We start from the raw sequence: 22,625 nt of genomic DNA, 5'->3' as shown, positions 1-22,625 counted from the left end.
GTAAACTTGTTTTTAGTTTTAGAAATGAAACAACAAAATCTACACATGCATCCAGACCATTACACTCTTTTTTTCTACATTGAAGTTAAATACTAGAGACCAATTGTACATGATACTATGAGAACTTAACATCAAATGAGTTTCTAGGTCTGAATTTGTTTTTCATTAACTAATGTCATTTTAATTCTAAGGTGTGTCATATTGTGATATTCAACCATTAATGTACATTTTGAAACATCGAAGTGCAACATTGAACAATAGCTGGTACATGTAGGTACTGTCCTGACTGTTGTTGACTCAAGGCAGAAAGCTGCAGTAGCAGGCATAATGATCAACTTCAAAGTAAGAATGTCACATCTCAGTCAGTGCCTGTAGTTTTGTTTTAAAAAAAGTAGTTTTGTTTTTTAAAAAAAGCAGTTTTGTTTTTAAAAAAGTAACAGAAAGAATTTTTTTTAAAAATCGAAATCACTTTCTTCATGACATTAATGGCTGCTGATAGAGCGCAACAGTTAATACAGTGTACACAATTTCATGCATTTAAACAAGTGTTGTACTCTTTCATAAAAACTATATTAATTTCCAAACAAATGGGTAAAAGTACCAGAAAGCTGTTTCGTTGCATAGCTCATATATCTTTTTTTATTTTTATTTACAAAGCCACATTATTCCTTGTGAATAAACTTTACAAAGAATTATGAGTGTTCTTGATTGTATATGATATAAATAGTGTGGCATTCATTTGCATTCTCCCACTGAGTTTTACAATACTGCTGTCACAGAGTTATTTAAAGCAGTATTGGAAATATTATGGAAATAAAGGATAAAATATGACAAATTAGTGTCAGGTTTATGGTGTTGGGGTTTCTCCTATTTGTTTGTTTAGCATGTCGATTTGTGGAGCCAATACAGTAGAATCAGCAAGGGGTGCCATAGAACACTCAACAGCTGCAATAAAATCTGTGATGGACTTCACCAGACTGAATTGATTTCCACTTGTCTGGGGGAAACTCAACCAGGTTGAGTGGATTTCCACTTATCATAGTGGGCTGGTAATCCTCTGCCTCTCTGTCCGGATCTGCCTGATTGAGTAAGCAATCTGTAAAACACAATGCGTGTACTGTATCACAGGAGCAGAATTTTCAGAGCTCAATGCTTTCATATTAAACTTTAAGCTTTATATTTAATACTGTCTTCCAAAACCCTTCAACACCTAAAGGAAATGACGGTTCCAACCAATATTAATATTAAAGCATAATATCATGATATGCTTGTCAAGCTATACATTACTGGTGTGATATCATTAGTCATGGATATTTTGGTTGCTACAAAGCATGAAATTAAATACCCATACAAAATTTGTCATCAGATGATGCAATACTACCTCTTCCAGCATGTACAAATTTAAATACCTATCCTTTAAGGTGGCACTCTGCAGTTTCATATTTTGCATAGGGTTAGGATTTTAAAGAAAAAGAATTTCACCAGCTTTCCTCACTGGTTATACTTACTGTTTAAAAAAGACCTTGTATATCTTAAGTATAATTCAAAGAACCTTTAATTCCCTTTATTTCAGTATATGATTGATGCATGTAATATGGGTTATAGAGTATACAGCTTGGCCTTACTCTAGATGTGCACCTTTCAAAAAAGTGCTAGCTCCACTTGGTCATTTTCACTTCCTGAACTTCAGAGGTAAATTGTATAAAAAAGAGCTGATAACTTTTTTTACATTTTATATATTTGGTAATTCATTCATTGCACTTTCAGAAGCTGGTATTGTCAAGTCTGGCAAAAATCATTTTCCCTATGTTAATAGCTGCTATGGATAGTGTACTTTAGACTAATTCAGGCTCAATTTTTAGCACAAGGGAGCATTCATTTTAGTTAGCAATGTGTTTAAATCATGTATAATTTCCAAAAGTACAATATCCAAAGAAATATCATCCACATTACATTAATGTAGCATAGAGGTATGCCACCATTCTCTCCATTGTGCATGTTTTAAATGCAAACAACTTCACCTTACATACATCACTCTCTCAAAAGTACATAATAACTGGTGAGCGCCCCCATAAAGAGAATATAGGTATTATTATTGTATGATTATATAAGTCACTCTCTCACCCTTCAAACAAATGCCATCAGTTGAGGTTCTACTCCATCTTTTTGTAATTTGCATAACAATATTTGATTTTAAAGGAAAAAGGTATTTAATTTCTTTTATTTGGTGTATGACTGATGGGTGTTATATGAGTTGGACAATATTCAACTTGGTCTTACTGAATAAGTGGACCTATCAAAAGATAGCTACAGTAGCTCCAAGGCATCACTTTCACTTCTAGGACTTTAAAGTTAAATTGGAAAAATATGGGCTGATAACTTTCTTTAAATATACTATATATTTTATAATTTCAATTTTTGCACTTTCAGAAGCTGTAGTGCATACTCTGGGAAAATTCATTTTTCCTACTTTAACAACAGCTGAAGTTAGTGTACTTTTGGATTTTTCAAGGACATGGGATCAGCTACCAGCTTGAGATAGTGTGTGATTTCCATAATTACCATATGTGAAGAAATTTTAGTCACAGTACCTGAAAGTAGACTAAAAGATGAGACAATAGAACCCCTTCCAACATGTACAAATTTGGATAGCTATCGATCAATATTCAGCAATTAAGATAAACTCATAAATCATTATTCATCTGTTAAAACATAATGACCCCTTCCAGCATGTATGGATTAAAATAACCATGAAATAATCATTTTTTTTTCTTCAGAAGCACAATAATTGATCTGCAGGGCAATACATGAATTTATGTGTTATAATATGAGTGTGTATATATGTATGTCTTTGGTCATTTGCATTTATGGACTCTACTATTGTGTAAATGAGCTATTCTTTTTACTTCAGACATTCATTTGGAAATAAATACCAGTAATAAACAGAGCTATGGAAATAGTTATTTTTGTATTCCATGCAGATCAATTAAAATGTAAAAAAATGAACAAGGTATGACCTTTAAATAAAATCTAATCATTGAGATAATTAAGTTTTTGTTCTGAAATTTACTCTTGTGTCTGCTTGAAAATGTAATCTACTGCGAACTTGACCGTGGCTATTTTGGATCCAACAATCTCATTCAGTGTTCTGTTGAATCTTTTTAAACGGTTTTATGAAGATGGGTTTTGTCAGATGGGAGATATGGTCATTTCCAAACTTAAATATAATGTAAAGTTGGAAGAATACAGGATAGAATGCAGATGTTGGATGTAGTACATTTTGTCGTGTCTTTCCATGCCAATTTGTATTGCTCTCAAGCAAAGAAAAACAAATATGCACACAAAATAACAGGAGAATTGATAGAGCAATGATGAAGATTTGTTCAGTGTCATTGCTCCTCATGCATTGGCAGGTGCAGTGGGTGAAATGATTTGTAGTGATGCTAAACATATGGATATAGAACTTTGTAAGATAAATTATGGTTCATATCCAAAATGTTTTGTTGTTTATTTAAAAATCAACCATCACTATCACCAAGATAATGCATATACAGTATGCAGTGTGCTTAAATATTATTCAGTTGAATTTTAAAATAAATATTTGTTCAATGTTTAAATGAACAATTTACTCTTCTCTTTCACACATTTTATCTGTGTATGTTTATAAAATAAATGTTCCCATGCTGTCAAATTTGTATCACCTACCCATAAAAGTCTGTGCCACTGTAGTTTATTTTCCAGTGGGTAAGTGTAGACTGTGTTTTAGTTTCCAGTGGGTAAGTGAAGACTTGTTCAGCTTCCAGTGGGTATGTGTAGACTGGTTCAACTTCCAGTGTGTAGGTGTAGAATGTGTTTCAGTTTCCAGTGTGTAGGTGTAGACTGTGTTTCAGTTTCCAGTGGATAAGTGTAGACTGTGGTTAAGTGTAGACATAGGGCAACCAAATTATTTCGTATGCCTTTCTGCAGTCGACATGTTGTTTTTACAGGACCTCGGAGGTTTGTAAATTCACCTTGCAGTCCTATTCCAACCCACATCTGACGTGTTACAACATACGTCAGTTAAACACACACAAATTTTCAGATATATTAGTCATAATTTGATAGGTATTTGAAATTTATATAAAACAAACCCACTCCCTGGACCTCCCAAGGTTTGCATTCAATTTTTTTAATTATTATTGAGCATATCTACAGACCACCTCCAGCTATATCCAGTAAAATAGCAGTAGCAACTTATAATGAAATATCATATCAGCTTAGAGCTTATCTAAGAGGTCAAAAGTAGATTATGATTTAACTGATACAGGAGATACGTGTCGAGGGTGATTTGCTCGTCGATATGATACATACCAAAGTTGTGAAATATGAAAAACGATATTTAGTAAATTTTGTGTGAAATATGAAATATGGAAGCTATTGCGGTAGAGGATACTACATTAAGATACAAATAATTATTTTCCTGGGTCAGTATATGACAATTATGCTTGAAAATGAAAAGTACAGCACGTGTTTCAAAAGCAGAAATAAGATAAAGTAGTCTCTGGTTCGCGTTGAAAGATTAATTTGTGGTAAGATTAGTTTGTATTTATTTTGTCATGACGATGAGAGTTACATAGTAGCTAAAGCTGAGACGTTAACAATATCTCGACAAGCTACTGTGTAAAATTTTGTGTGAATATTAAAAATAAATCGCTATCAATTTCACGTAAAAACCGCAGTAGAGTTTATAAGGGGATTGTTTCTGAGCAAACCCGATTTTGTTTGACGACAGGTTATGTTTTCCTCGATAGGTCCTCGAGTTAGGTTGTCGACGATGAAATCTATTTTGTTACCCCAACAAAATTGTTTTCATATTTGTTTAGACTAACCCGGAGGAGGATTGGGTGTGGGATGGGATCTAAAAATCGTACGTTCGTATGATACAAAATAAGCGTTTGGCTTAGGAACCCCCTTATAAGACTACATTCTCTAGCGCTGCATGTAGACCCAGTTGGGCCTCGACGCACAGTGAGTGCGACAGAACTCTTTCAAATCCAACGCCTTTCACATCTCATTCAGCTCCGACCATGGAACGGACTGAAGATAGTTTTCAAGCCTCCGTGGAGGACAATTGTTTCGGGTGTTGGCTACTTCAGAATGCCCACACCCTTGCCGACGCTCTAAAGAATCGGTAGATCTCGTTGAGGAGGAAGAAATGGACTTAAGGAGACACACGCCTTCAGAATTGATCTCCCGGCACTTTAAAAGAATGTAGCAGCTGTTCAGTGTGAAGGGATGCTAAGCGGCCTCGAAACGGGAGATCTCCTAAGTCACATGTGCACCTAGACCAGCAAGTTGTTCTCCACCTTTTTTTTTTTGACCGCCGCCAGTCAAAAAAAAAAAAAGGTGGAGAACAACTTGCTGGTCTACATGTGCACCAGCATCGCTCCCTATAATGCAGTCGTACAGTGGCTCACTGAATCTCCCTATTCACTCACCAAGGGGAAAGGGCTGATTTAGTTCATTCGGAAGGGCTTCGATTGTTTTTATCTTTCGATCAACTATCCCATCTCCCCTCTTCACGAACACACCGTCACATCGGGAAAAGAATGACTTTCTACAACAGGAGATACAGTCGCTCATAAAAAAACGGCGGTGGTACTTGTGCAAAGGCCACAATCCCCAGGATTCTACTCAAGGCTGTTTCTTTGTCGGAAAACAAACAGCAAGTTGAGACCCACCATCCACTGGGGTCGGCTCAGACAATTGAAGATAGAGACTTAAAGTTCAATAATCTAGGATGGGGCTAGTATGTAGTATGCCATCAGTCTCGACCTGACCAATGCATATGTTTCACATCCCCATCCATCCCATTTCACGGAAATTTTCCCCGTTTTTGAGGTTTCTTTTTTTCTTACCGCGACACAGTTTATCAGTTTATAATTTTTCTCTTTGGCCTCAACATTAGTCCCTGGGCTTTTACATAGATTATGGATTGCGTCGGCTTCCTGTTCCGGCCAACACCATCCACATGGACCGGAAGCGTACCTGTTTTGTTAAGCAAAATCGAGGAACAAAATAAATTGTTTGCTGCTACCACCTCATGAGACCAATGGAAGGGTCGAAACAATTTTGTTTTCAATAAATATATATTATAAACAGTTGATTCTTGTGTTTCTATCAAGTGCATCAAAATGTATGTTTGTGGTCTGTAAAATTTTAGGAAGTGTTGGTCTACTGTCTCACCAACTAAATAAGTGACAGAGACAGGTGGGATCGGGGTAAAGCTGCCTTCTGACATTTTAATATTAAATACTCTGTTTTTCGAATCTTATTAATAGATTTTATAAAATAGGAAGAAAGAAATAAAAGACAAATTTTTAAATAGATTACAGTATGTGTCTTCCTCTTAACCAAAAATTTACCGTAAGATCTTGACAGGCTATTGCAACTTTGTAACATTGGTATTATCAACACTATTAAAATCCCATAGAACGTCTACACCTACCCATTATGACGTTTCTGGTTCTCGTAGATTACAAGATGCAAGTGACATTTTCTTCTTTTCTCTCAATCCACGACTTCCCCGTATTCTCTCCTTGAGAGAGAGAGAGAGAGAGAGAGAGAGAGAGAGAGAGAGAGAGCAATCAAAGGAAAAACATAGATAATTTTGATGCCATTATGTCCCATGCTTAATTCATTTACAATACAGAGCTTATTAATGTTTATCTAGTTATTTTATTACATCGCTAATGATTAATCAGTGAAAATTCATCACAGATGTAGAAAATATAGAAGCGATCGCATACTGTTGAAACATAACATAATGTTGAAACAATATTTATATATGCATATTAATGTGCCATGGATGGATCACAATTTGACATACCTATTGTATTAGTATATCAAATTGCTTGATATCAACTCTTTTAAATCCCTGTTATTTTAAATGTATGTGGTATAAATATATATATTTTATAACATGTGATATATACTAGAAATCATGGAATTTTCATATACATATACAGCTATTAACGCAATATGGACTGTACTACATAAATTTAAGTTGTCGATATACAAGTGTATTTCAGACTAGTTCAATATTCATTCAATCAAAATCACGTGCTTTTGCTTCCACTTTTAAAACACCCTACCATTTTTATGTGTTGGTACATGCATACGTTTCTTCAGCTAACTCAGTTATACGGTTCGACCATTAACTCGGTCAGGTTCTATTTATTTAGTGTCATGTAAACCGTTCTGAAAATTTCTCTTGAGTACATTGTATGCCAGCATCAGTTTGAGAATACTGAAAACTTCAAAACTAGTGTCAAAATTTATTCAAACATTGTGTTATTCCTTTTGAAACTGTCAGTAGGGTTTCAAGTTTTAAATTCTAACTTTTGTACAGCATACAGAACTCTATTGAGTGTTTTTAAGCCATATGTTTTTGTTTTTTTTAAAGATTGCATTACCTCATTTATATAAAGTGCCAATTTCATTCTTGTGTACAAAATAATAGACAAGACATTTTGAAAGTCAAACTTGAAAGGATGCTTTTAGCGCGTACGTGATTAAGGAGCCACTTTACCGATTTTTTGAAACCTTTGAAGTACAGTTTTCCATTATCTGAGCGCATGTTTTTGGAAATGAAAGCAAAATTTTATTGGTATAAGAAAAATTCAGGTTGCTACCGAATTTTGTTGTTGATAATTTTGGAATGCTGGTGATAATTTTGGAATGCTGGTGATAATTTTGGAATGCTGGTGATAATTTTGGAATGTTGTTGATACTTTTAAGAAGCATCCACTCTAATTCACTATGCAACCCAGAAAGTACACATAAAATAGAATTACATGCTTAATAAAGTTACATCAGTATCGTATTATTAAGGGTGATCATGCTAGATATTATTAGAATAATTAGATCTTCAGAAAAAGGCCAAGAGATATGTCTTCATCCTTGTGGTAATTGCTGGATATTTTCTTCCAAGAGCGGGTATTGTGCAACTCGACTTATTTAGCTTTGAAGCATCATGCACACACCCCCACCCCACCTCCTTATAATGACAGATATAAGTCAATACAGTATGAGGACAGTTTAGTTGTAGACTGCTTGTGGTCTGAGATACAAGTATAATTGGTATTTTCACTTGCTTTGTACCTCTAGTATTCCGAGCTCAGTCGACACCACTTTTATTTTGGTAAGGTAAGTCGATACTTTTGGGAGGATTTTCATTGACTGAAACCTTCATAGTACAATATTCAAGCTACTTAATTATTACCCATTTGTCCAGCATTCGAACATGGGTGTTGATACGATATATGATTTTCACCAGGTGTTCCAGTTTGCTTTGTATTAATGGCCACCTGCATTGCTTTTGTGAAAGCTGAACTGTTAAACTGTTCAATTACAGCAAAATAATAAACATTGACGGTGTCTTTGTATCATATGGTAGTCGTTGGTTGGGACCTGCGACGGGGCCAAATGCATGGGGTGATGACAGCAATGCCAGCAAAAACTCCAGCCATAAGCAAGACAGGCCAGCTGAAATAAATGAAAAGAAACTTTTCTTACCATTTTTTAAAATAAGTTTGTACAGATTACACATAACATATGAACATATATAATTATCACTTAAATACTGATTGTACAAAAATAAACAAGAATGGCACATTCATGTTACATCGTATATTGTATTTTGAACAAAAGGGTTGGGGTGGGATGAGAAAAAATGTTGAAAAGATGGATTGATTAGTTCTGCAAAAATAACACCGTCAGAAAAACATTGCAGCATATTAATTTTTTGTATTAAAAAAGTATCTCAAATCCAAAGTGAAGAATAAGGTAATTGATCCGGCATGCATCACAACGCGTGTGCGATAAAACACATATCAAGGCCTGATATGGACTGTTATGAGTTTTGAAAATCAAACTGTTGATGAGTATGTAACTTTGTTGTTTAGTTTGAACTTGTTTCATATGTGTCATATAACATGGTTTTAGATAGTGTGATTTTAAGTACTGTTCTAAGTTGCATACCAAGTTTAAAGATCCTTTGTTCGTTGGAAGTTAACTTGTGAGGGTCTTTTCCAATCAAGTTTTCATCCATATTTTCTTCTTTATCTCTTTCCATTTATTTGACAAAATATTTTGAAGGCAGATCAAAACAATTTCAAGATGTTAAAAGTGTTAGTTGCATGATGAATTAGAGTGTTGTAATTCATAGTTTAATATAATTTGAAATAAAAATTTTTTTACAAACAAATATGGATTCGATGACATGGTCCAAATGTGGAGAAGACAAAGTCATGAAAGAGTGTTGGCAAAAACTAAGTAAAGGTTAACCTTGCACAAGAAAGTACAAAAGAAAATGGAGAGAGGAAAATAAAGAGCAGATTACTGTTGCAGTTACATGAAACAAATGCAACAATGATGTGAACTTCAGGAAACCCAATTTGACTGGAAAAGTGATTTATTTTGTAAGCATTATAAGAGGCCATTAAATTTAACATGGCTTTAAAGGTATTAGGTGTACCATTTATTTACTTCAACAGAAGGGTAAGTACACTTTCGAAAATCAACGTATAAGTTAAGTTTGACATCAAAGACACCATGCCGTGTGCCTCTTGATTTAAAAGAAATCAAACTGACTAGCATAATATGCATGCTTATTAGTAAAACGGATGAAAAAGTGACAGTTCTATTGTGTAAACAGATGGAAGAGCACGAAAAATAGTTGAATCATTCAATTGCTAACGTTGCCAATGAGGACATTTTAATTGTATGGTCTAATGTATTTCTCTCAACGTTGTCTTGAAATTAATATCCTTGAATGTTATAAAACCAGCACTGAACGCATATAGACGAAAGCCCAGCTTAAGTGATAAAAACCATATAAAATATATAATTCTATAAAATGTCACGTACTCTTATTTAAGTTCATTGTTTCATAAAATAATATTAACGATTAGAATGATGATAATTATCAGTCATACCAACGGTATAAATTATGACATCAGACAGTGATATGGAGATATTTGCAGGAGAAACATTCACATATACTTCATACATCTCTCTAATTTATTCTTTTTCAATTTGTTCCATCTCATTTTCAGTCGTTTTGTTACCGGTTATCTCTTTATATATTCATTGCTTGAACTGGTCACTTTTCGGAGATAAATGGATCCGTTATTGTCATGACAAGATTCCTTGTTTATTTTCCAGTTGTGATTTATCAATTTGGGCTTTTTAAGAAGTCATTCAATGGCTGCAGATAATTAATAATTTGAACTGGAAGAATCTGAAAATCCTGAAGACTACACAAGAGGTGACTTTAAATTCACTAAACAAATTGAATATACTGAGACACAGACGAACCTGATCTATGAAGAGGTGATTTTGCAACTCCTAAATATATCCCCAGGAACAAGTTACACGTATAACACTGGGAACATCATGCGTTTAATATAGACGAACAGCAATATCAGTTAACAGTAGATGATTTTAGAGTTAAAGATATCATACTATGATTTTATGACATAGATGGGAACAGTATTAGAATATTAAAGTAAATCAATTCATGAGAGGTTCTGGCTGAATAACAAATAGGAATGAACCCGAATAATTCAAAAGGGCCTGGCCAATCATATTGCTGGAAATCATAATTAAAAATGAAAAATGTAATTATTACAAGATGGATCTGTAGACAAACGTACAAAAGGAAATTATTTACTAAACTTGTAGCTATCCATTTATTCCATATATTTGGTTCAAAAATACGTGTCTTCACTGCATATGAAGGTGATGTACTTTGCCACATTGCAAACAAAAACAACAACAAAAAAACACCCCAAAAAGCAAACAAAACAAAACAAAAAGAAAACAACTGAGACTTAACCTAAATTGCGATTGAATCGCCAGTCACAATCAGATGACTAAAACACTTGAGCATATTGATATTTGAAGAATAGGCACAGACTAAATGCTTGATTAAAGAGTATTAGGAACAGGGAATTTTATAAATTTGTAATACAAAAAGATACTGACAGAATTATCAGACCAGGCATTTGTGATCATAGTCATTCTTTGTATATTTTGACCACCTTGGTTTTCGTTTTGTCCTCTACAGCTTTTAGTCCTGCTGTCACGGATTGTCTTTTAGCCCTTGGAATACCACCAGCTGTTACTTGGAATTCGTGCTAGGGTTTAATCCTAGTTACTTGTTGTATCCAAGAATGCTATATTTTTTATTACAATGTCATTAGGTAACAACACAATACTGTTAATTCCATCACCATGGTCTAATTGCCCATTGGAACCTGTTATATATTATCGGAATCTTACTGTAACGTTTTCATTTCTGTCATGACCCTGTTGTCCTATTATTAATTGCTCCACTATCTTTTAACAGTGCGTGATACTGTAGCAGGTACTTTGTTGAACCTGTGTACCCAGGAAATATATTCCATACAATTTAATGCTTCGAATTAACCTATAACAACTTCATTTGTAAGCTCCTTGTCATCCCTTAGAATGAATATTGTTCAACCCGTTGACTTTTCACGGTGCACAAAGACAGTTAATTGTATTAGCTTCTAATGGTATCATATACCCAAGATTACGTGCTCAAACTCTATTTAAGATTGTTAACAGCTAGCACAATAACAGAAGTTGGTTCTCCAAAACCTTTGTAAACAGCTTTATGTTTTTGTGTCCCATTACCAATGAAATACTTGTTTGTTCCTTTACTGTTTTTCCAGTAATTTTGTGGTGGAAGTTTAAAATTGCTGCAGTTCGAGTCAAATAGTTTCAAGTCTGTGTTATTGTTTGATTTGAATGCATTATCCTGTAGCATAAGCATGGTAAAATATATCAGATTTCGCACCTAGAGAAAAACATTACAATTTTGCCCCGATTTTAGCTAATTATGGAACAGTATTTTTATCAGTACAAAGTACAGCACATGTACTGTCTCAGTTATTTATTCCTGAGATGGAACATTTTGTCTATCAAATGCATGTAGGAAAGCCCTAAACTAGCTGTTGCAATCGCCACTCACCAGTTTAGTTGATTCTGCTAGAATTTCGTCTGTATATAATCACAGAGACATACAATCACTTTGCAAAGTGTTAATACAAATGTAATGTGAAAGTTTGAATTTAGGTAAATTTTTATCTCGCTACTTGTATTTGCTATGTTAGTTTGGCTAACTAATTTAATATATTAAGCTGTTGCAGGATAAGGGTAATATGATGTAATAGATCTTAAGTTCATTTACCTACCTAAATATGATGAACGATTGTAATGGTATATAAAACTGTCTCTTCCGGAATAAATGTATGAATACTCTGTCTCGTGTAATTCGCTGACCTCTTTTTTCGGGGTCTTATTTCTCTCATTGTAATACCAAACTAATGCCCTCTGTTTGACGCAGTCTTTATATCTCTCGTAATTTCTTTCCCACTTCCAAAACAGTTTTATTTTCTGTGTCATTTGAAACACTTTACAATATTTTTCCATTCGCTGTTCCTTCATCGCTGGCTCTGGTAAATATATCCTCAGGGGGTACAACAAATTGTGCCATATACAACAGATGTTCAGTTTTACTAAATGTTAGATCAAACTATGTCTTTAAAATCTGTTTGTCCACACACTGTTAATGCGTACCGATTGATATTCCTAGATTAATTAATTACGCTCAAAGTAGAGATAATTTGTGATTGTAAGTCTTATGAATGCTTTGTTGATGAATATAGTACAAATTTTGTCAACGAAAAATTGATAGTTGACTGAATAGTGGTGTGAGGTTGTATCATTATTTCTTTGAATGCAATTTGAAAAACATTTAAATGCTTTAGTGATTTATCAACGTCCATCAGATTTTTGTTCCCTTTTATCCTGTGCACAGTCTCGTAGACACCATATAGTCAATGACATTTTATTTGATTTTCAGCTTGTATTGTCATAAATTTTGAATCTACATCATATTCTAGAACGTTGTATCTTTCAATTTCTTCTTAATGTCATTTATTACCGTGTTAGAGCATTGCCTACGCAGTATCCGACTTATCACGCTTCTAACGTGTACCATTATGTTGTTGTTGTTGTGTTTAACGCCATTTTCAGCACACAATAGGCTATACATGGCGGCCAGTATTAATGGTGGAGGAAGAACCCGGGAAAACCCTGGAAAGAACCACCGACCCACGAGAATGTACCATTATGCTTTATAACTCTAATGTCTTTGGGAGCAATTCCTTATGTTTTTGAAATCGATATATCAGCACGTTTATTCTCTTCAATGTTGTTTTGTATTATAATCAGTGTTGACCATACTTTATTCCATCGAAACGAACATACATTATCCGTTGATGCTAAGGTTGATGCTTAAAGTTACACGCATTGAATGTTTTCATCAACTGTATGTAAATCAAGATATATTTAATAAAGAATGCATATTTATTTTGAGTCTTTATTTGTAATATTGCAATATTAACATTTATTTTATTTATTTCAGCAGAAAAGTTTCAATAACACAGCATTTTGATGGTATCTTATTTGTTTGTATGAAAAAAAAATTCTCGCAAATTGAGGGTATTTTTTAAAAAAATTATTGTGTTCATTAGTCAAGGTACATGTTAATTTTTATACTTTCATCTAAGGATGTTCAACGACCAGTCCCTTAAATCAGTCAGATTGTAGACCATGGCACATTCGCACTCTGCATATAATTCATTTGTTTGTTTTGGTTGATTGACATCTGCGTAGTATTTTTCAATTGATTTTCTGTTATTCTTTTCTCAAATCTATTGTTATATGTATCCTTCATTTTCCTGTTCGAAGTTTTTGTGCATTTTTGTAGTAGACATTTTCATTTAAGGGTTATGACACATAAACACTTAAATATGTAATCATTGAGCTCTTCCAGCAGACATAAATAGGATTCTGATCTTCCGCAATCAAGCTGCTTATGAAATGAGCAATCTCTACAACGTTGATATTCATTTGTTACAAATATTGTAATTTGAATTAAAGAGTGTACCATTTCAAATATAGTGTTTTCACACTCCCATTCCCCATTGTGTACCTACCGTTATAGTACTAAAAATCGCACGCTATTCCCATTTATGAGCTTAAGAGAGCATCCAATGTTATAGACTAATCTTCCAGTATACCATAATATTACAGCAATATTATTCTTAAGAAAGAAAAACATCAGCAACCAAAACAAGATGACATACGATCTAATCATAGTGTATCCTCAACAAAAAATAAAATAAAGCAAAAAACAAACCAACAATCAAGCAAAACGCAATTTAATGCGATTCTGAAAAATCAGAAGCAGGTTCAAATCGCCTTTCTGGACAAACTTCCATCTGAAGTTTGGAAGAAAATACACTTCTGTTTATTTCAGAGTTCAATCGAGTCAAAAATACCCTACTTTCAAGTTAGAAATATTTACGCAAAATCTTTAAGAAATAATAATATGCAATATCAACTATCAAATAATAATTTCATATATAAACATATGGGCAACAAAACCGTTAACTCGTAGAGCATAAGTTTGTAATTGACATGTATTCAGTAACTCTTTGACCCAGTTCTAAAGATTATTGAAAGACAAATTTAATACATGTATTCAAAGTAGATGTACCTACAAAATGTATAGTTTTTGTTTCGACCGCGGAGAAACGTTACTATACCATTTGCCAATCATAGCCAAATCCTACATTTTGGGATGCTTTGCAAAGAAAACTAAAATTGCAGTTCGAAGAATATTCAGAATTAATAGTGTAATATATATATTATTTTATCTCAACAGTAAGCTAGACACATAAGACGACACGTTGGCAAGTATGACAAAGCTTTCATGCTTAAGTTAATAGAAGTCCTACCATTGTATTATAATTGCAAACTAGTGTTCCAGTTTTCATTATTTATTTTAACTCAGGCTTCTTTATCCTTCTTTCCTTCTTTCAAATTCAACTCTTGTTTTCTTCTTTCACCGTTTTTGTATCATTGTGATATGTAATGATAAGAAAGATTGGTTTGTCTAGTGTCTGACAAATAATCTTCTCGACTGTGATAAATTTTACGAGTACATCATGTGTACATGCTGATTATTGTATCGTTTTGAATGCTGTAACCAGCATAATTGGGTTCAATATGAAGACAACGTCGAGAATAACAATACGATTATGAATGGTCTCTTAAAGCCGAAATAATGGATTTATTAATGTGTCTTCGTTTTAACTTACACTGTGATTATCAGAGATACGCAGCATATGTCTTCGATTTTCCGTAAAATTTGCAACGTTTCTTAAATTTGTTACAATTTTACTCACAGACAAGTGTAAAACACATGTATCTGTTTTGCTGTAAAATCTGTAGTGTTTCTTATATTTATTGGGGATTTGCTCAGAGATTTTATATCATGCGTCAATAAGTTGAATGGTTGGAATATATATTAAAATGTCTTCAGGTGTAGAAACGATTGGAGATAACACAAACAATGCATATTCATCTTGTTATCAACCTAAAGTTTCAACATTTGAATTAAGACTATAGTCTACTGTGCAGAAAAAGGAGAGGACAAGGATGTAATTATCTTTGTTTTGATGACGTATGTGAAATTATAAAAGGCGGGAACGTGACGAACAGGACACTGACAGTACATCACTGAGACACTTATTTTACCATGTTTGCATGTTAGTAAGCTACCAAGTTAACACTCTTCCATTGACTTGCGTATAAAATCGGTACACATTAACAGCATATCAGGTCCCAAAATATATCGATCATAGCACATAAACACCCGATATTACGTCATTGATAGAAACATTAATACAAGTTGCATAAAAAGCAAAAAAAAAAAAAAAAAAAAAAAAAAAAAAAAAAAAAAAAAGAAAAAAAAAAAAAAAAAAAATAATAAATAAAAAATAAAAAAATGAAAAGCAAACCAGACAAAATAAAATTGCTAACCCACATTAAGGCCTTATATGCTCGACAACAAAACTATTGCTTAAAAATCTTGTTATTCTGCATTCATTTTATGTGTCATGAAAAAAAGATATATAAGACATTATGGCAAATTTAAATAAAATCAGACTAATGCTACGATGTACGTGCTGAATTAATAGCCAACACATACACCACCAAATATATGTATTAAAATTTTAAATCATATTCAAAATTGTTCTAAACTTATTAAATCGGGATCCAACGTTGCTCATAATTTGGTGTGCCTGTGAGCAATGTGTAGTTATTATTTAGATTATTGAGATACAGAAATATTAAACTGTCTGAGAGATTATTTAGTAGGGGGTGATATATGTATATATATATATATATATATATATATATATATATATATATATATATATATATATATATATATATATATATATATATATATATATATATATATATATCTTTCTGTATAGTTTCTTTTTCCAGTAAGGACAATTATAATTACATTCCATTAGCGAGGTCAAAGCAGAGTTAAGTGTTTCTGTGTCTCACAATGCAAAAAAACTGTTGAACGTGAAGAGGTTGTGTTTTTACCATTTGTTAATCAAGAGTTCGAAGCTGGTTAGTTTAGCGTAGCTGCTGTAGATGCTTCTCTCACTCATGGTACAGCACGTCCTCAGTCCACGGGGGGTGCAGCAACAACAGTACCAATCCTGGGAGCGTTGCAGTGATAGCGCGGAAGGACAATGAAACTCAGTCTGAAACAAGCCCTCAGTCGTATTAAACGATGGGCAAAACTCGCACAGGAACTCATCAACTTAAATAAAGGAGGATGAAAGCAAAATTAACGTTGCTGAAATTTGCTATCTGAACGCATTTTCTAAATGAAAAATAATTGTGTAAAGCATGGACACTTTAGTAAGCGTTCTTAATCCATATATATATATATATATATATATATATATATATATATATATATATATATATATATATATATATATATATATATATATATATATATATATATATATATATATATATAAAGGAAAGAAAGATTGTAAGAGTGGGGTATATACACCATTGTAGAAAATTCATATTTTGATATTTTAACTATCCTACTTGTGCAGGAAAGCATTAAAATAAAAGTAAAATTCATTACGCCAACGCTACGTGGGGTTTTCTGAAAATCACTAAAATTAATAGACCAGTCAGCCTATAAGACAAGTAACTAAATTCATTAGACACCATAAATAATGGCAAAAGTACATTATAGTTATATTCTGTTGAATCGATAGTTTTTGGAATATATCACAAATTAACGTGCAAGTAACAATGTCTGCATCAAGAGATAAATGCAGATTCATTTACAAGTTACGTGGAGATGAAAGAATGAAAGTGTGGTATATTTTTGTTCAAAATAATATTCAAAAGAATTGAAAAAAATTGTGATTTGCTGATTTCAAACATAATAAAATTTGTACTGCAATGCTTTATAAAACATGAAGATTTACAGATTACATTTAATGATAACATTCCAATATGTAGCATCAGTCATGATATGAAGGTTCTTCAAACAGTAGAGTATGACGAAGGAACACATTACTTATTTGATTTGAGTAAATACATAAACTTTATTCGGCTGTGCATTACGATTTGAGAATCTCGTAAACATCATAAACATCAGCATGCAAAGATTGAACAAAACTTTATTTAGAATTTATGGGTAACAAAGTCCGATTTAAGACTGGAGATGGTGACTAATAGTGTAAGAAGAAAATGGGTTTTCACGCCTTTTAGCTGAAATGCTTGATACAGCAAAGAAAAAGTTCATTCAATGTATCAACCAAAGATAATAAAAAAACAAAATAGTACGAAGACAAAAAAAGAAAAAAACAAAAAAAAAAAACAAAACCCCCCCCAAAAAACAAGAAAAACAAACCAATTGGATGTTGATGTAATCATCATGACACTCAAATTTCTTCAAATATCATTCAAAGAAGGTATATTTATTACGGAATCAACTACTGTATGCGTCTTCCTGAACAAATTTGTTATTGATTACAATTTTACAACATCTATAAAACATTCTGTAAATTAATCCTTACAAAATTGACTAAATCTGTTTATGTATGAGAGGAATGAAATAAATGTCAGTACATCTGTAACAGTGTATAGGCACTGAGATTTTAAAGATAAAAGTTTTCTTATTAAATTCTGCCTGAGGCGCGATTATTTTCTGAAATTTAGTTTGCCTATAAGTCGCAATTTAAAATAATGACAGTCTATACCATTTTAGTAATATTATTTTCTTTTGGTAACAATTGGTATTATTTCTTATGTGAAATTTCGTTGAATCCAATAAGTGACATTTAAGGGATTTTTAATATAATTTATATACTTTTTGGGGTTCAGACGGTGTATTTAATAACAACTATGTATTATCTCTTTCTTTGCTACCTAGATAGCTACCCAAATATAGCGCCCCTAATATCTCTGATCTATAAGGAACAGGTGGAATATAGCAGAACATTTCAAAGGCAAATATCCCACCGTATTAATGAATTCAACAAACTCCCAGCAGCAAGCAAATCGTTAGAAGATAAACGTCATGGACTATATAACGTACAACAGCTATAATTGAAATCCATTTCGCAAAGAGCGTTACTAGAGTATATAAATTATTATCAACTGAGAAAGTACACAAATACTGGCCAACGACTAAACATAAAAAGATAAAATATATAGTTTTTAAAAAAATGTAGGATATACAACAAAGCTTGAACATATGGATCTCTAACAAAATGAGGATGATACGGAAAATAATTTGAGAGCAAAGCAAGTAAAAGATGACCAGCTCCATGACATTACAAATGTGGCAGAAACAGTGTTTATGGACACTGTCCCTACCAATCTTTGTACTACTCAATAGTATTGACTAGGTCATTTACAAATTGAAGTCATTGCCAAAACCAAAAGAAACTGCACAACAACGTCGAAGCCTCATCAAAATCAACTAGCAAAACTTGAACTTAGCGAATATCAATTGCATATGGCACGTCAAATGCCACAAACACCACTGGCAAAACCTGAACTTAGTGAAGAAGCTCAATTGCCAGTGGCACGTCAAACGCCACGACCTGTACTACACGAAAACAAATATTACAGCCTCAAACCTGCCGTGTAATTGATTCTGAACTTTTATAAAGTCTGAGATAAAGAGCATCGCAAATGTAACTTCGACCTATCGTTACACGTTGCTTCAGAAGTTCCATTTGATAGGCTACACAAGTGGGTCATGAGTTGTTGCCGAATAAAATTGTTCTACTACAGATCATATCATTATGATTTCCATTATATGTGTAATTCGTCACAATCTACTACAGATCATATCATTATGATTTCCATTATATGTGTAATTCCTCACAATCTACTACATCTCATATCATTAAGATTTCCATTATATGTGTAATTCGTCACAATCTACTACATCTCATATCATTAAGATTTCCATTAGATGTGTAATTCGTCACAATCTACTACATCTCATATCATTAGGATTTCCATTATATGTGTAATTCATCGCAATCTACTACATTTCATATCATTAGGATTTCCATTATATGTGTAATTCGTCACAATCTACATTTCATATCATTCGCATTTCCATTATGTGTGTAATTTGTCGCAATCTACTACATCTCATATCATTATGATTACCAATATATGTGTTGGGAAAAGTGAACTCCATAACATTTGCAAAAGGAGGATCGTTAAAAATAAAGAACGGATCACTTAAATCATCTACATTACGTCAGAAATATTTTCTGTTAGCTTTTTCTATGCCGAAGAAACGATGGTATTTTCTATTTAGTCTGTGATTTTATTCACCTGAATCTCTCTCTCTCTCTCTCATATATATATATATATATATATATATATATATATATATATATATATATATATATATATATATATATATATATATATATATATATATGATAAGTGGTTGACTTGTAACGAAGCATATATTCTGATCGATAGTCATTTAATTTGTCTTAGTTTAGACATATACTAATGAAATCATTATTGTTTCTCTGTGTTTGGATGTATTGGATTCTAAATACTCATGTCAGGATGTTTGACTTGCTTAACCCAAGATTTCACCTGTCCGCTGCTTTATAGAGTTATAATTCAAAATATAATTAAAAAGTAAGTAAAATATTAAAAATAGTGATAATTAAGCGGTATGTTTACACACTGAACATTATGTATATTTCTTCAGTCATATCGTATTTGAGAGATACGTTTCTAATGAGTTCAAGTACAACAATACTTTATACCAAGGGTGAAATGTTTTAATTTTTCTACATAAAGTTTACCCCAGAAATGTACAATCGTGATCTGATAGAAAATATCAGACGGAAAATTTTCTAATTCACCATAAACCATTACATATTGTTAAGAAGCTTGAATTTTAAGATAGACTGAGCGAACAGGGTGTCAGATGAATAAAACAATTTTTTTTGGACTTCAGAGATCTGAGCTGTACAATGCAATCGGAGCAACTATAGGCACCTAATTCGTATTAGATCTCAAATAATAAGCTTAATATTCTAGATTCAGTAGAATTGAAAATGTTGCTTCTTTAGCCTGTTGGGAATTTTTTGTTTTATCTAGCTATGGCAAATTACCTTGAGCGTTCAATGTGGTCTAGAGAGAACTAATCACTGTCTGCACTTTGAGCTGCTGTTGATGTAAAAACTGGCACACTGCTAATGTTTGAATTTTTAGATTTACTGAAATAGTTTGGTGGATCAATAATCAGATTCAATGTCTTGCACTACAAATTCATGGTATTCAAAGCTAGCAGCAGTTTTTTTTTAGGAGACTGGGCTATAATGAATTTATCATCTGCATACAAAAAGCAAGTATAGCTAGACCAATTATTCAACATCAGTGCTCAGTACATAATGAAATATGTTTCACAATCTGTTCAATCCATTATTTACATTTGAAATGAACTCTGCCACTCCGGTGGCCTAGTGGTTGGAGCGTCCGCCTCGAATGCGGGAGGTTGTGTGTTCGAACCCTGGCCGTGTCATACCAAAGACTTATAAAAAATAGTACTAACAGCTGCCTCACTAGGCATTACAAGGTTGGTGTTAGGATTGGTCGGCCTGGTGTCAGGATATTTTGACTGGGTGGGACATCATGCTACATGTAGCGATATGACTGAACAATTGTTAAAGCTGCGTTAAAAATCGAAATCACACACACACTCCACCTGACGCACGCTGATATTATTATGAAAGTAAGCAGAGGTCTTACCGTTTATCTTTTCACAATATTTATCTTCGTTTTGCGTACTTCTTGTCAGAATAAATCATTTTCCACTAAAAGAGTTTCTGAGCAATTTGCTTCATAACGCTGCATTATCTAATGAACTGAAAATAATAAATTAATTCTCAATAAATTTTCTTTTCTTATAGCGACACAAACAAATTAGACACTACCAATTAAAAATACAGTCAGTTGAACTAGAGCGCTTGACAAATCCTATTTATTCTTTACCACGTAAACAATCATGTTCTAGATGATAATTTAAGCAAATTTTAAGAATTGAAGTAAACGACTGCTTTGCAAAACAGCTTAGAACGATGGTACCCCTGTAATTGGTATGATTTTCAGCATAATCTTTGTTCTTAACAAGAACAATCTAAAATTGCTTATCCCAAGCTCACTTCCGTCCACATGCGGGTTCTCTACCATTGTAAATGACTAATGCTGAAAGTAACATATCGTCCTAAGCTATCGATATTTATACTGTTTATACTTTAACCTCGTGGTCTGATATTGTCAGTGTATATCCCACTCTTGCTACACTTTGCTTCCATGGTAACACTGAGGGAAAAATTAAAAGTATAATATGCAATCTTTACGTAATTTGCTTCATAGATTGCTTGAAATGCTTTGAATAGTTAGAAAGTTATGTATCTAAAACAAGAAAAATGTTTATTGATAGACAGAAGAACACAACGATATATTTGTCCCAACCCCACATCCGTATTAATACCGCGTGGGAGAGGGGCGGTTGGAGTGGAGGTGGGGGTAAAAGTGGGAGTAATGTATCGCAAAAGACCAAGATTAAGCACATATATCTAACGGAAATCGCCACTCTGAAACCATATGGACAATTTGAAAATGCATCAATAGTGAAGGGGAGCTGTTTAGGGACAATAGGAAAAAACATGACAGACCCCCCTTAGGCACGTTTAGCAACAACACTTTTTAGCACACCCTGGGCACGTTTAGCGACAATGAGAATTTAACATGGGGAATATTGCGAGAAGGGAAAGTTGGGTTGTTGTATAGGGACAATAGGAATAGAACAGGCGAGATGACGTCACGGTACTTGACATTGGTAACAACGTGGCAAGGGTCTGACCTGAATACGCGCTACTCTAGGTAGAGACAAATACAGTAGATATATAGACATAGACATATACAACACACATACATAGACTGATGAACATTAATGTATCACACCTAAAATATAAAATCAACTAAAAAAAATTTAGGCAAGAGAACACATTTTTTGAGGCAAAACTAAAATATAAAATAGACTAAGAAGTTTTTAGGCAAAGAGAATGCATATCTTTTCGAGGTATATGAGT

General features: G+C 33.1%; 1 protein-coding gene across 1 annotated transcript in view; it reads right to left on the bottom strand.

The window, feature by feature from the left end:
- Positions 1–6,762: 6,762 nt before the first annotated feature.
- The window catches only part of LOC149797008 (uncharacterized), a 39,230-nt gene continuing 23,367 nt past the window's right edge, over positions 6,763–22,625 (bottom strand). Inside the window, exons 2-3 of the mRNA XM_089960325.1 lie at positions 16,546–16,768; positions 6,763–8,526 (exon numbers count right to left, since the gene is read on the bottom strand). Coding sequence (XP_089816451.1) covers positions 8,427–8,526; positions 16,546–16,768 — 323 coding nt within the window. The 3' untranslated portion in view covers positions 6,763–8,426. The remainder of the gene's footprint in view (positions 8,527–16,545; positions 16,769–22,625) is intronic.

The sequence above is a fragment of the Sinohyriopsis cumingii genome, chromosome 6, assembly GCF_028554795.1.
Source record: "Sinohyriopsis cumingii isolate HCF-2022 chromosome 6, ASM2855479v2, whole genome shotgun sequence".
In the NCBI taxonomy this organism is placed as follows: Eukaryota; Metazoa; Mollusca; class Bivalvia; order Unionida; family Unionidae; genus Sinohyriopsis; species Sinohyriopsis cumingii.
The sequence above is the reverse complement of the archived record's forward strand: the minus strand, read 5'-3'. Positions and strand labels throughout refer to the sequence as shown.